Source organism: Mesocricetus auratus, unplaced genomic scaffold, assembly GCF_017639785.1.
Source record: "Mesocricetus auratus isolate SY011 unplaced genomic scaffold, BCM_Maur_2.0 Super-Scaffold_100010, whole genome shotgun sequence".
NCBI classification, from domain to species: Eukaryota; Metazoa; Chordata; class Mammalia; order Rodentia; family Cricetidae; genus Mesocricetus; species Mesocricetus auratus.
In genome coordinates, this window is record NW_024429194.1 from 43,023,851 (window position 1) to 43,037,843 (window position 13,993).

Genomic DNA, 13,993 nt, shown 5'->3' on the forward strand with positions numbered 1-13,993 from the left:
TGGCAGCCTCGCCCGTCTGTTGGACATTGTAAAGGAGAGAAATACAGATTCAGAGCAGAGCTACACTGGCTGGCATTGCTGTGGAGACCAGGCAAGTGGAATGTGGTTGCAGTGACCAGAAGTGAAACTTCAGGTTGGGACAGTGAACTTGAGAACATCTCCCTCTGAGGGGACCTCTGTTACTCATAGCCCCAGAGTCACCAACTCTGTCCATTTTCTGAGAGAAGCCGGAAATCCGTATTTTATGTGAAATTTCTCAATATTTAAACACTCTGTAGGCCAAACAAAACACAGCCACCGATTTTGACCTCCGCTTTATAATAGAGAATGCCTGCTTTTGTTCCTGCAAACTAATGAATGCTCAATTAAGAGAAGGAATTTGGAGGTTAGTGTTAGATTGTGCTCTTCAATGGGCTGCAGACTCTATCCCAAACCCTTGAGATACTAATTGACAGGCTTGTCCAGGCTGACAGCCAGGCTCTGAAAGTGGACACACACAAGGAAATAGGAAAGCTATTCCAGGTCACTTTGCAAGGTCACAGCAGCAATGCAAACATTAGGAAGGCCGAAAACACAGGTCAGGTGGCAGCAAGAAAGCCCCACAGTCCTGATAGCTGTAGTTTATAAATCACTTTGGAAAGGCATCATCAGCCTCCCTCTCCCTGGCATTGCTTTGTGAAGTGGAAAATTGAATAGAAATCAAACTGCAGATGGCTGTCAGGAGCTTTTAGGAGACCAGCACGCTAGTGTGAGGCCAACACGGGATGAAGTTTCTGCCCAGAGCAAAGGTCTCCAGAAGGGTAATGATACACACTGGTGGGCATCTCAGAGGGGCTGAGTACACAGTGCTTCCACCCTGGGGTTTTGGAGTTCACCTGCCCATGTTCAAATGCCAGTTTACCCAGGTGTACCTTGGTCAAATGGCCTTGGTCAGGTAACTGCCTTTGTGCGGAAGGAATTTTATCTCTGAAGTAGGAATATTATTACTCGCCCTAAAAGGGTGTTGGGAGGCTCAGTGTTAGTACAATAAAACTCTTACAAGTCTGTCTAACACTCAAGGCCCTGGAAGATGTGCACTTGAGCTGTGGTGTATATAATGGCATCGGTGTGCTGGGAGAGCCCAGCCTCTTCTCAGTGGCTCTCTGGAACTTCCTTCAGTGTCCATAGACTCTGGCTTGCAGCCATCACTGCAGAAGTAGTGCTGCTGCGTTGTACTTTTGCCCATCTGCATCTGCAGGGGGATATCAGGTGTGGTCTCAACTGCCTCACGATCACCACATGGAGTGGCACATTGATAGAAAACCCTGGCACCCACCGCCCCCCTGCTTTTAGCATGGCCCTCGACCACACTTCCCTGTGGTTCCCAAGGGAAGGAACATGGAGAGTGCCCGCCCTTCAAGGTGTGGTACACTTCCTTTGCCCTTCACCACGGTGACTGCTGTTACAGGAAGGCCTGCAGAGCTTGTGCCCAGGTGAGTTTGTGTTTGCTAAGAAAGGAGAGCGTCCTCCACACCCACTCCTCTGAAGAAGAACACCCTTTGGTAGGTCACATACAGGTATCCTTTCCATCTTCACAAAAAGCAGCCTTCTTTGGAATTATAGAGGACACATTTTTGTACTTAAGGAAAACCACTGAGACCAGACTGTTTCCACTGCTGTAAGAGAAGCTCCCCAGCCTGAGAGGCTGGCAGAGACAAAAAGCAGCCCTGTTTCTTCCCACCTGCAATCCTAGTTTTACTAGCTTGTAAAGTGCACACAGAATTTGTGGTACATTCTTCCCTTGCAGTAGGGGAGCAGCCCTGCTGTGAATGTAATTGGCTTTCTAGCGTCCTTTAACACCGAGGTGGAAGGGAGCTGGCCTGAAGGCCTTCATGCTTAGAGTTTCTCCATGCTGAATTGTGTTTAAATCCCATACATCTCCCTGAATGCATGGTTCCATTAAGTCTTAGTTAGAAGTAGAAACAAGGCTCACCTCTGCATGTACCCCCTTCCCTGCCTTTTCTTGTCACTTTGTAAAAGCTGAGACTCCCACCACCACCCCCCCCCCATGGATTTTTAACTTAACCTACTGGTAGGGATTATTTTGACCCCTGTTAACCCCTGTTAAAGGTATATGGCATCTTTATGTGACAACTTAATTCAGTACATCCCATTTGGGTCACCTTCTCCCTTTTCCAGCTTCAGTTTTGCACAGAATCTCTTCTCGAGCTAAGGACCACAAGACACTTGTCTTTGGACAGAACTTGTCGTTCTTATTTTACCTCCTGGTTCCTGAGTGTCCTCATTTACAAAGCCAAAGGTTGAGTTATGCAATCTTTGGAGCCTCTTCCGGCTCTCGGGGGCCTGGTTTTAAGCTCCTGGAGAAGTTCTTGAAGTGAGGAAGCCATTCCACATGTATCTGTTCTCCAGGGCTTTGAAGACAGATTGCACAAAACAGCCAGCTACAGCAAAGATCCAAAGGAGCCAGACCCCTGAATGTCAGGAAACACCATCTACTCTAAGGAATAAGTGGCAAAATTTTCCTGTGCCAGAAATCAACTGTTTTAGTTTTTTGTACTAAGTAGCAGTTGAAGTATTTTCACAAATACAATCTGAAGGACATCACAAAAACACATTCAATAGATAATCTTGCATCCTGTAGCTATCAATCAGGCTCTGAGAAATGCATTGTTAAGCAGTCCATTGTTGTGAACATCATAGAGGGCACCAGAATAACCTGTTTGGTACAGGTCAACCAGCATATAACTTTGCAGCACCATCAAAAGATACCGAGGGTGACATAGCACAGCATACTCCTGAAGGAAACCTTTTCTTCCCCCCAAGTAAAAACACTATATTCTAATTACTAAAAATAATAGAGGAATGTATAAATCATTAACAACGTTCACTATCAATATCATCTATTATGGACTGAATGAAAGTATGTATACTATCCTGTCCTCTATTGCATAATATTGGAGATATCTGTGTAGCTGTGGTGATGTGTTCTGAGAAATGTACAATTTTTCTCATAAAAATGTAGAGTCCTTCTACAAACTAAGATGGCTGGCCCATCACTGGAAGCTAGGATCTTATAGAACTGCCATCATACATTCTGTGCATCAGTGATTGAAATGTTTAAATGACACAAGACTGTGACAACTTTAGATGTTCCTTAAACATAAGTCCTCATCTTTATACCTCAAAATCCAATGGCAATCAAATAATGTCTGACACACAAACAGGCCGTTCAAATCATATTCTATCTGTGGGCTTCCTCTTGAGCCGGCACTAATACAGTTAACGAGTGAACTAGGAGCGGGTGTTTGCCTTGGGGTTAAAAGCAGGGAACCAGAGGCCATTTGCAGCTCTGGTGTGTAAGAGATGGGCTGCTTAGGAACTTGTACTACAAGGGACATTAAAGCAATGGAGTAAGATTAAAAGCTGGAGGAGAGCAAGAAGGCTGAGGGAGGATTCCTGGCTGCAACAGAGGTCTGGAGGACAGGGAGAAAGTAGGTCAGGCAGAAGAGCTACTACAACTACTGAGCTTATCCTCCCCTGCCTGCTGCCTTGAGGGACAGACGGTCAGTGCTCACACGGCCAAAGGGGAGGAGCCAAAGACACCAGGATCCTCAGCTTTCTCATTCCATCCCTGAGTTGCTAAGATACAGTCCCACTGAAGACTAGGGGCCTGTTCACTTTACTTTCCTTCCATAGTTGGTCACAGGGAACAGAAAGAGACAGCCCCAAACTCCATGACCTAAGTAAGAGGACAGTAACAGTTTATCCTTTACCAAGTCACGTAATATCTCTGGTGCTTAAAATCTTTGTGTGTAAAACGAGAAGGTTGTACTAAATAATTAGATTAATAGCAGCTCCTCTTTATTATATGATCTCCAAATGCCGTTTACTTTTATGTTAGAGGACTGACTTTAGGCCAGTCCCTGTTCTAAATCTCCATGGATTATCTCATTGAATCCTCAGAACAGCCCACTGAGGCAGGTACTATTATTATCCATGTTTTACCAATGAGAAGAACTTACTCAGAGCCATACTGCTAGCATGGAGGAACTGCACTTCAAGCCCAAGTTCTCCTGCTCTAGCTAACATGTTTCAAACATTTCAAAACATAAAGAATGGCTGCTGTCGGCATCAGATTACCCTAGCAGTTGAGAGATTCCCTGATTGGAGAGATGAGAACCACCATATTGGATTGTTTACTTCTAGCACCAAACCTTTCTCTCTGTCAGAGCAAACTGCTACCAAGATCCTCTTGCCAGTGAAGCAAAGGCCTCCACTAGGCTGGACCTCCCTAAGCCTTTCCCAGGATGGGGATGGGAACAACAGGTCCACGGGAGACAGAACTAGGCTCACACACCTGTGCGGGCCACAGAGTGCCAACCCCTGCCCTGTGTTCTGGGAGACATTGTGATCTTATTGATCAGGATCACTTTCCTGCTCCACCAATATGAAAACAGGTCAGTTGTAAATGGTACTGTTGTAGTTAGACATCTTCATTCTGTCTGTGCCAGCAGCCTGTAGCCATCAAAAACAGCAAGGTTCCAGAAGAAAGCACAGGAATCACCTACAGAATATGCTATGCTTTACAAGGAAAGCAGCTTCAAGTTTTTATCTTTCAAAAGTTCGGGGTTGGCACATTCAGTATTTACACCTTGTGTCAGGGTTCCTCACCCCTACCCCCTATATGTACATTTATAACTGTGACTTCTCTTTAGTTCCTTTCCCTTCAATTGGTGGGAGTCATTGGCATATGTCTGGGGTTCTGCTAGTGCCCCCCCCCCCAGAATGTGGTTAGAAAACCCAGTTCTTCTAGAATTGCCATCACCCTACAAGTTCCCTGCTGGAAGGACGGGAAGCAGAATCTCTGATGCAGTTGACATTTTAGGTGTGTATGTAATTTACCAAATTGTTGGCCACTTGGCTCTGAGTTGGTGGTCACGAGGAATTAACAGCCCTCCCCTGCTATCCCCAAAATATGAAGAGGGAAGGGTGTTACTTGGCATTGGCCCAGAGGCCTGCTGGCACACAGAGTCAAACAGCAGCACAATGGTACATTTGGCCACAAAAGGCTTTGGAATGGCAAAAAGAGCCAAAATAGTTGTGGCATAAGTTGGCTAGCATATTAAGTAAATCTGAGTTTAATTTAACATAGAGATAACAACTCTTTTTTTTTTTTAAATCCAAACTGGCTGTTGCTTTCTCTGTCTCCCTGAGATGAGAGATACAGCCAGAAGTTAGTTCATGTTCTTTCAAAGTAAGACACACAGTGGTCTTTACAAAGGCTTTCACATCTGCCTGGGCAAGATGGAATAAGGATAAAAAGACATAGGGGTAGCTGGGAGAGCTGAAAATGGATCTTGAGGTTTGAATTCCTTCTGTGAGTTTGCTTAAGCCACACTGCCTGAGCTTAGCCTGGAGAGGCAGGCAGTCTGTCTCCTTGGGATAAGGAAGGATTTGGAACTCAGTGAATGTGAGGTCTTGGCCCCCACCGTGTTTTCTGGTTTGTTTTGTTAGTAGAAGCAAGTTATTCTAGTTTCTTGCTTCTGGCTTTTCCCCCCAGCACACTTTAAGCAATGAGTCTCCACCCCGTTGATGGCACTGGGGTGGATGGAATGGGATAATGAAAGGGTGGACAGAGAAGTTGATTCAGCTTCCTAGGATGAGGGAGGCAAAGAGATTTCAGACCTCAGAGCTAGCTTCTCAGTCCATCAAGGGTGGGGAGGGATGGGGACCACGGGGGTGAAGTCATCTCAGTCTAGGAGAGAAGCTGAAGTCACCAAGCAGTGTTAGCTGGGAAAACCTGCTTTTATCACTAGGGAATGGTGCTAGCTGTATAGAAGGGAATCAGGGCAGAACAACCAACCAAAAGTAATTAGGGCGTGTAAAATAGTTAAAATTGTACATTTTGTGTTATATATATTACCATTCAGTAAGGAAAAAAAAAGCCTTCCTTTAAAAAAAAGTAATGTGAGCATCCAGGACTCCTTGACTATGGACTCTATTTTAAAACCTTGAGTATTTATTAAGTGCTTCTTACTATGATGTGGTGACTTCAAATTATGTGTCAAACAAGACACACGTTCTAGGCAAGCAAGTACTAGACAAGTCCACCGAGTTTTGAGAAAAGATGCCTAGGTGTAGGAAGGCACACCAGCCCCTCACACACAGCAGGGTCTGTGCTTCACGGGTCGGGAACATAGAGGGATACAAATTGGTGGTTCTTTTTGTGTGTGGGGGTGGAGGCATGGTCTCACTGTATAACTTTTGCTATCCTGGAACTTACTATGTAGACCAGGTTGACCTGGAACTCACAGAGATCCACCTGCCTCTGCCTTATTGGTGCTGAGGCTAAAGACATGCGCTACCACTCCCAGCCTTAACTTGGCTCTTGCGAAAGCTCTGTTAGGTTTTTCCATAAGGAAATGTCACCTTAGTTATCCAGTTCTTTAAAACGATCTCTGCATGAAAGGTCAACCTAGAGTGCAAGCCTTTGTGTTGCCAATCCTGGTTCTGCTTCTGTGAATAGTGCCTGGGCAAGAGGAAATGCCCAAGAAATAGAGTAGAATGAGTCACCTTAAGGAAGAAGGCAGAGATAGGAATGAACTCCGAAGGGGCCTTCTGTTCCTTCCCGCCATGCTATTGAGAGTTTGTGAGTGGAATGCTAGCATCTGTCTGTTTTCTTGTTAGTACCACTTGGTCCTGAGTTCAAATAAATAGTTGGCTTTCAGGCAAACCTTCAGATAACCCTGGTATGTGTGTGTGTTTGCTCCAGCACCACCTCTGAGAGGCACTTTAGCAAGGTTGCTGAGGCCATAGCGTCTGAAGCCAGGCAGTCTAAGCTGAATGTCACCTTTGCTCCTCAGCTACCCTGTAAGCCTTAGCAAGTTACTTAAACTTGTCACAGCTCAGTTCTCATGCCTAAAGTCCTACCTCACCATGTTGTGAGGTTAAGTGAGGTACACACGTATGTGGTATGAGTGAAATGTTTAGCCATACAGAGAATGTTCCTAGTGCTGTTAGCTGAGAGGTGGAAACAGGTCACTTAGCCAGTAGCACTGTGATGAGCCTTTATCATGGCCATCTGACCACCACTTCTTTTGTTTACGTCTCTTGTTTTGACTACCAGTTAAGTATTTGTATACAATAAGAATATAGGAACAGACACTAGGAACTGCCTGAAACATTACACTGAAGATTTCTAGGTGCATGGTTTTATATTTACTCTATATCCCTTTTCTAGCGTGACTCCAGTCTTTTCTAGGTTATACCCATCCACATCTCTGACATGGATAATAATTTACTCCACATGACTGATAAGGAACCCAATAGGATAAGTATTGAATTTTTATTGATGCATGTTAGTAAATAATTAATGTCATAGAAATGTTTTTCCGGTGATCTAACAGAAAGGACTGAGACTGACATTAGGGAAATTTAGTGAAGCAGCAGTTGTTGTCTGTGGTACAGTGACCCTTTAGAAGCACTGATATGAAGCAGAGTGGAGATGGCCCAACAGAAAAAAGCAAGGAGATGAAACAGAACTAAAGACCCGACAGTATGAGCTGGACATGATAGCACACTCTTGTAATCTCAGTTCTCAGGGAGCTAAGGCAAAATCAAGTGTTTGGAGATAGCTTGGGAGACAAAAATTCTAGAGCAGCTTGAATTAAAAATCAAGACCTTACCTTGGTCAAGTGCCTGTCGATACTTTCGTAGTGTGCTTAATTCCGGGTTTGACCCCTAGCGCCAGAAAAAGAAAGTAGATGGTCAGTGATGGCATTGCTAACAGCATTGTGCCCTTAAATGAGGGTTTTTTCTGTTCTCAGAAGTCAGTGTGTTTCTTAGTAGACAGTTACTCTATATGTTAGTGTACACAAGTACACATATGCAAATGTATAGTTTGCATTATCAAGTATAAATAAATAATCTCCTTTCCAAACTTTGGAAATTCTTGATAACTCATTTTACTTACTTCAGATGCATTCTCACTTGATTGTATCTACTTATTTTCTAGGCTGCTCTATTGTTCTGAAACACATTGAGATTTGTGAACACTACGCCAACCTGCAGTTCTTGTTTGAGACAAAGCTGCTGTCTAACTCACTGCTGTGAGTTGTCCTGTAAAGAAGAAAAAGTAACGGCCTAGGAATGGGCAAGGGTGGGGGTGGCGGGGGAAGACGAGAGGGCAACTTGGCCCCAGATGGCTTTGGAGCCTTAGCGAAGGGAGAACTGACTGCCCCAGACGTGTTATTTTTCCTGTGGCTTCCACCCCCACCTCTTCCAGCCTGTGCTTTGAGTACAGTTGAATTTTCACCACAGAACTTGGCTTTGCTTCCTAAGGGACTTCCCCCCCCCATCTTTCCATAAATTATAGGTTTGTACATGAGAGCAGAACAGATGATTCCCATTATCTTTTGGGTTGGGTTCATGTGTGCATGTGTGTTTGAGAAGCCTCCCACTGTCCACTCTTAAATGTGTATCCCAATTCAAAACTGGATCGGTCTTGTTACCATGAGAGCCTGTGCACCAATGCATTGGGCCTTCCCTTCTCAACAGGATGATTTGAACTTGACTTATGTCGACTGCAATAAATAGGAAGCTAGAATTCCACTCTACTCTCATCCCAACTCCAGATACAAAAATGGCACACTATATTGAAGCCTCTTTTTGAGTGTATGTATGTGCTAATTTGTCATTTGACATTTCTGAAATACATTTCACTTTCATAAATAACCAACTCAGATCACTATAAAATGATCAGACAAATCTGAAGAATTAATTAACCCCAGAATATAGAAACCATTTCTAAGTAGTTATACAACTTATTAAAAGCTAGAGCCACTATGTAGTAGTTACTTTTTTGTTGTCCAAAAGTGACTTATAGAAAAGAGGAGTTGGTTTTTTGGCTTACAGTTCCCTAGACAGTCTGTAATGGTGAGGCAGGGCAAGTAGGCACAGGGAACTGAGAGATCACATCTTTATCCACACCGAGGAAGCAGAGAGATTGAACTAGAAATGAAGCCATAAACTCTCAGCCCTCCCCCAGTAACATACTTCCTTCAGCAAGGCTCCGTCTCCTTAAGGTTCTGAACGGTATCTTCACCCAGAGAACAAATGTTCCAGTGCTTAAGCCTGTAGAGGTATTCCTTATTCTCAAAGCCACACTGCTGATGGCTAGGCATAGAGAACTGCTTCCTTTGGCTTAGGTATCCAGTCTAGGTGCAACACAGTGACAGGTCGAGGGAAAAGAGTGAACTCCTTTATGATGGAACTTACTCTTCCCTTTTGGAATCTTAAAGTGTTCATTTAGGAGAAGCCTCTTAAAGAAATAGGTCCTCAGCGAAAAGCACAAAGGAGATGAAAAAAAAAATGTGGCCTATACCAGAGAGCAGAATATAATTTTACTTCAAGTTCTTGAACATTTTGTTGTTCACAGGCATACTGGGATTAGAGTGGGGGGATTATTTCTAAAAGTATCTGTGACAAGATACAAGGAAGAAGAAAAGCAGGATCTGCCAGGCAACCTTTAAGGAAGAAGAGTTAATGTTGGGTGTACAGTTCAGTAAGAATGAGAGGGGCTTGAAGAAGAGCAAGCAAGAACAGTCATGTCACCTCCGCCCAGAAGCCCAGCATGGACCCACAGAAGCGACTCCACAATAGTGGGTCATGAAGGAAGAGCTGAGATGGCCCATGTAAGTGGAGACACTGGACAAAAAGATGGCCAAGGGTGAGCATAGGAGGGAGGGGTGCTTCCAAGAAGCATGTGGAGAGATGGAGAGACTGGTAAGGAAGACAGTGTTATAATCCAGGACCTTCTGAATGAGACTGCCATCAATGTAGCCCCAAAAATGCTCTAGAAAGAACTATAAAGTCCCACTATAACCTTGTCTTGAAGTTTAATGAGCCAAATATGTATTTGCCTGCTGTCTCCTGCCCTAACCTTGACCAAGTCCTACTGAATTAATACCCTCTTTTTCTACTGGCCTGCCTTGGCAACTCTTTTGTTCTCGCTGTACTAAAAATAGTTCCAGGGACAAAGGGGATGAGATACATGAAAGGCAACAGCTTAGGATATGTTAATATATGTCTTTCTTGTTCAGGACCAACTAATCCATCTTAGGAGCCCCCTAGAACTAGTGCTTTTTGATGTTGGCATTTTATTCAATGATTTATTGATGGCTAACCCCCTTACTGTATTTCATAATATGAATTCAAACTTAGCACGTGTAGCCACTCTGAGGATTAAATCCTATGTTAATTCTCTTGTTTAGTCTAAATAGACAAGATATTGATTGCATAATTAAAAAGTTAATATACTTGAACAGCCTTGTTTACCCACGTAGTAAGTTAAAACTTAAAAGCAAAAGGGACAGTAAGTTGCTTTAAATGTGTGTGTAATGTGTTGCTCATTTTGATTTGAGCAAAATGGTGATTACTGTCCTAGAGCTATATGCTCTTTCTAGAAATGTTCTCTACAACTGTTTGCCTGAAGGAGGCTAACATAGGCCTACATCAAACCTTGACATGGTGTTTCCAAAATGTGAGATAATAAGCATAATAGCTGGCATTTTTTAGACCTTAATTTGTGCCAGCGACTATTGTAAAAGCTTTTCAGACATCCACTGGGTCCTCACGGGATCCTCACAACCACCTGTGAAGTTATTCTTGATGTTATTCTTGTTCCACAGATGAAAACCCCAGCAGGGAGGGTTGTTCTAGATCACCAGTTAGTAATGAAAGTTCAGAATCTAGCTAGGTTCAGGGAGGCTGTTTTCAACAGCACCCTTAGTTACTAAGTAAGGATGTTCAAGCTTCATGGACTGTTGACCAAGATAATGTGAGTGGTTATAACGATTTCAGGTGCAGCTTAAAATATTTTATGGGAAGAAAGGTGTTCCTTTCATTTCTCTCCATTCTTCAGGCTAAATCAAAGTTTCATCTGGTGCTGCTAGGATTTGAACCTTTGATATTTGCTGGTCTGCTTTTCAGCAGAGTTGGCATCAGCAGGGCGTTGAATAAATAACATGTATGGAATGTGGCTGTGACATTGTGACTGTTTTCATATGACTGAAGTTTGAGAAACACAGTCATTATCCGACTTTGAAACTCACCCTAATGTAATGGTTCTGACTTCCAATGGCTTAACCTGTAAGTTATTTTCTTTCCTTCTCCTTGTTGGAATCCCCATGTGCTTCTATCAAAGACTTTCCCCCAGGCTGGAGAGATAGCTCAGTTGATAAAATGCTTGTGTTGCAAACATGAGAGCTTGGGTTCGATCTCAAACCCATGTTAAAAAAAAAATTCAGGCATGATTGCAGACATTTTTAATTCCAGTGCCAGGGAGGAGAAGCAGGATTTTGGGGGTGTCATGGCCAACCAGTTTAACTGAATCAGGAAGCCTGGAGATCTTGTCAAAAAAAAAAAAAGCAGTTTGTGGCTCCTGAAAAGTGATAGCCAAGATCACACAGAAGTGCAAACACATTTATTCATACCTGCACACGTGCATCTGCATACATACATGCTTACACAGAGACTCTCAGTGCCCCTCCGAAAGCGTGGTGTTGTCACCAGGTCTTAGTAACATCGGGCCCATAAAGAGATGCATTTAAAGTACTTTTTTCCCTCTGAAATTATTTCATTCCTACTTTTTTTTTTTCGGTTTTAAAAGTCTGCTTTTGTAAAGTGGCAGTGTTAGTGAATGATAGATTTTTGTTTTGTCTTGTTTTTAGTATCTTTTATGTGGCAAAATAAAAACTTGGAAATCAGTTTTTAAGGGAGAAGGTCTGGAGAACACGAACACAAAGCGTGAGGGTGTCTCCTGTCTCTCTGTGTTCCCAGTGTCCCCCTTCCCAGTTGTTTCAGGAAGGGTGATAGGGATTCATGCCAAACCTTCCTCCTAAAGTGCATTCGAGCACTTTCTTCAGGGAATTTAGTAAAGAGCCCCTGCTTGTGACACTCTTTCCTGTCTGTTGCTGACATTTATAGTTTTGCTATCAAAAATAGCTATCATGTCCCTCAGTGTCTATGGATGATTGACAGCCACTGTGTCAGCTGCCTCATTCTCAGGCTGTTTCCTTGACTGATGTTTTGTTCAGCACATACACTTCACATGCCTACCACCAAAACTCTCAGTACTTACTATATAAAGAGATGTCTGGAAACTTTTACTATGGTACTGTTACTAACCTACTTATTCTCAAACAGAATTGGTTCTCATCCACCCCTAAACTAGGATGGCTGTGGGAGCCTGCACTTGCTGACTTCTTAGCTCCAGATTCTTTGGTGATAAATTAGTTTTCCAGTTCATGTGTGGACCACCCTCCAATCCAGCTCTTATGGTTGGATCCTGAGATGGGGGAAAAAAACACACACACACACACACACACACACACACACACACACACACACACACACACACACACACACACAATACCACTACTAGCCTCTGATGTTGTGATAATCAGTCTTCCATAGTCAGAATAGATACAAGGTCACAGGCAAAGCTCTCCAGTGTTCTTTCCATTTTGACTTGTGCCAGCCATGGCTTTGGAAAGCATAGTTATAAAACAAGACTTGGACTCCACATTCACCTCTCAATCACTTTCCTAAGGAAAAAGAAGACATCACCTTCTGCCTGGCACAAGCTGGATACCGAAGCCTGTGATGGTAAAGTCCCAGATGTTGACATTCTTGAGTTTAGAGTGCATGCATCATTATCACTAGGTGTGCCAAGCTGGTGTAACAGGTAGCAAGATGTGGACTTGGATCTGCCTTTTAGGCTAAAAATCTAACAGTGAAAAGTAATTTTTGTGAATTGATTAAAGCCGCATGACTAGCCAGTTCCCAATGTGAGAGTCCAGGCCTTCTTTAATGTTTCAGAGAATAAAAAAAGAAAGAAAACAAGAGTGCGTTTCTGACCATGTGGGAGAGCCAGGGTTCTGTCACTAAGTAATAAAGAGGAAGCTCAAGTAGCCTTGCATAAGTGGGAATTTGTGGTTTCTAAGGTTGTCCATTCCCCCAATGACTAAAATATGGTATTGGCATTTGGCTGTTTCCTATGTTTTGCTCTCCTTAAGTTTCTTTTTAAAGGGGTTTGAGTTTAAAGGCACAACCACTGAAAAATGCAATTTAATCATAGAACTGTGAAAGGCTAAGCCAGAGTTAACCCCAGGATGCTCTGGGCTGTTTTGTTAAATCAGAGCATGGAATCAGCCTTAATCCCAGGGCATACTAGCAAGTAAGAACGAAGCAGGGAGTGGGGACAGGGGTTCGGCTGGGATGCTAGTGCCACACAAAAGCTCTCTTTCCATTGGGAGGCAAACCAGCCCCAGGGTTTACACCGGGAGAGAAGAGGAGAAAGGAAAGGGAGAGTCAGTGAAGGGGACCAAGAGAAGACTCCTTGGTGGCGGTACTGTCACCCACACTGTAGCGTCACAGAACAGCTCCCCAGGGCCTCCTTAGTCCTGGTTCACTTAATGAAAAGTTGTGATTTTACCTGACAGGAAAGGTATACAATGGCAGGGAATTCGGAATTGTGATCATTTGCTAAAGAGAAAGGAATCTTTAGGCAGCAGAGCAGGGAGGCTCACAACCCAACCATTTCCATACCTGAGTTCTCATCTATAAGATGGAATGCTGATGTGATAATGATGTTGTGGGGACACGGGATCATCTGCCTGGCAGGGTCAACTGCCCCTCTACTCCTTTCAGTTTTAGTGGCTCAACACCACAGTCAGCAAGCACACGCATACCAGCTGCTTCTCTTCTGAGTGTGTATAGAGCGTGGTGCATTCCTGAAAGTATGTCAGTTTTTACCCTGATTTTTAAATTTAATTAAATTATCTTCAGAAACACTGATTTGGAATGCTTGTGTAAGATTCTGTTGCTGCTGGCTTAATTTTCTCTCTCTCTCTCTCTCTCTCTCTCTCTCTCTCTCTCTCTCTCTCTCTCTCTCTCTCTTTCTCTGCTATTAAAGATTTCCAGTTCTTTCTTA

General features: G+C 43.5%; 1 protein-coding gene across 3 annotated transcripts in view; it reads left to right on the plus strand.

Moving 5' to 3' along the window:
- Window positions 1-13,993, plus strand: part of Plekhm3 (pleckstrin homology domain containing M3) — a 151,160-nt gene that overhangs the window by 103,597 nt on the left and 33,570 nt on the right. The window contains exon 7 of one of the 3 annotated variants that reach the window (XM_040753447.1): window positions 8,015-8,161. The exons of the other annotated variants lie outside the window; for them this stretch is intronic. Within the exon in view, the coding sequence (XP_040609381.1) occupies window positions 8,015-8,032 (18 nt within the window). The 3' untranslated portion in view covers window positions 8,033-8,161. Of the gene's footprint in view, window positions 1-8,014; window positions 8,162-13,993 lie in introns of those variants that run through there. 3 annotated transcript variants of the gene reach the window in all.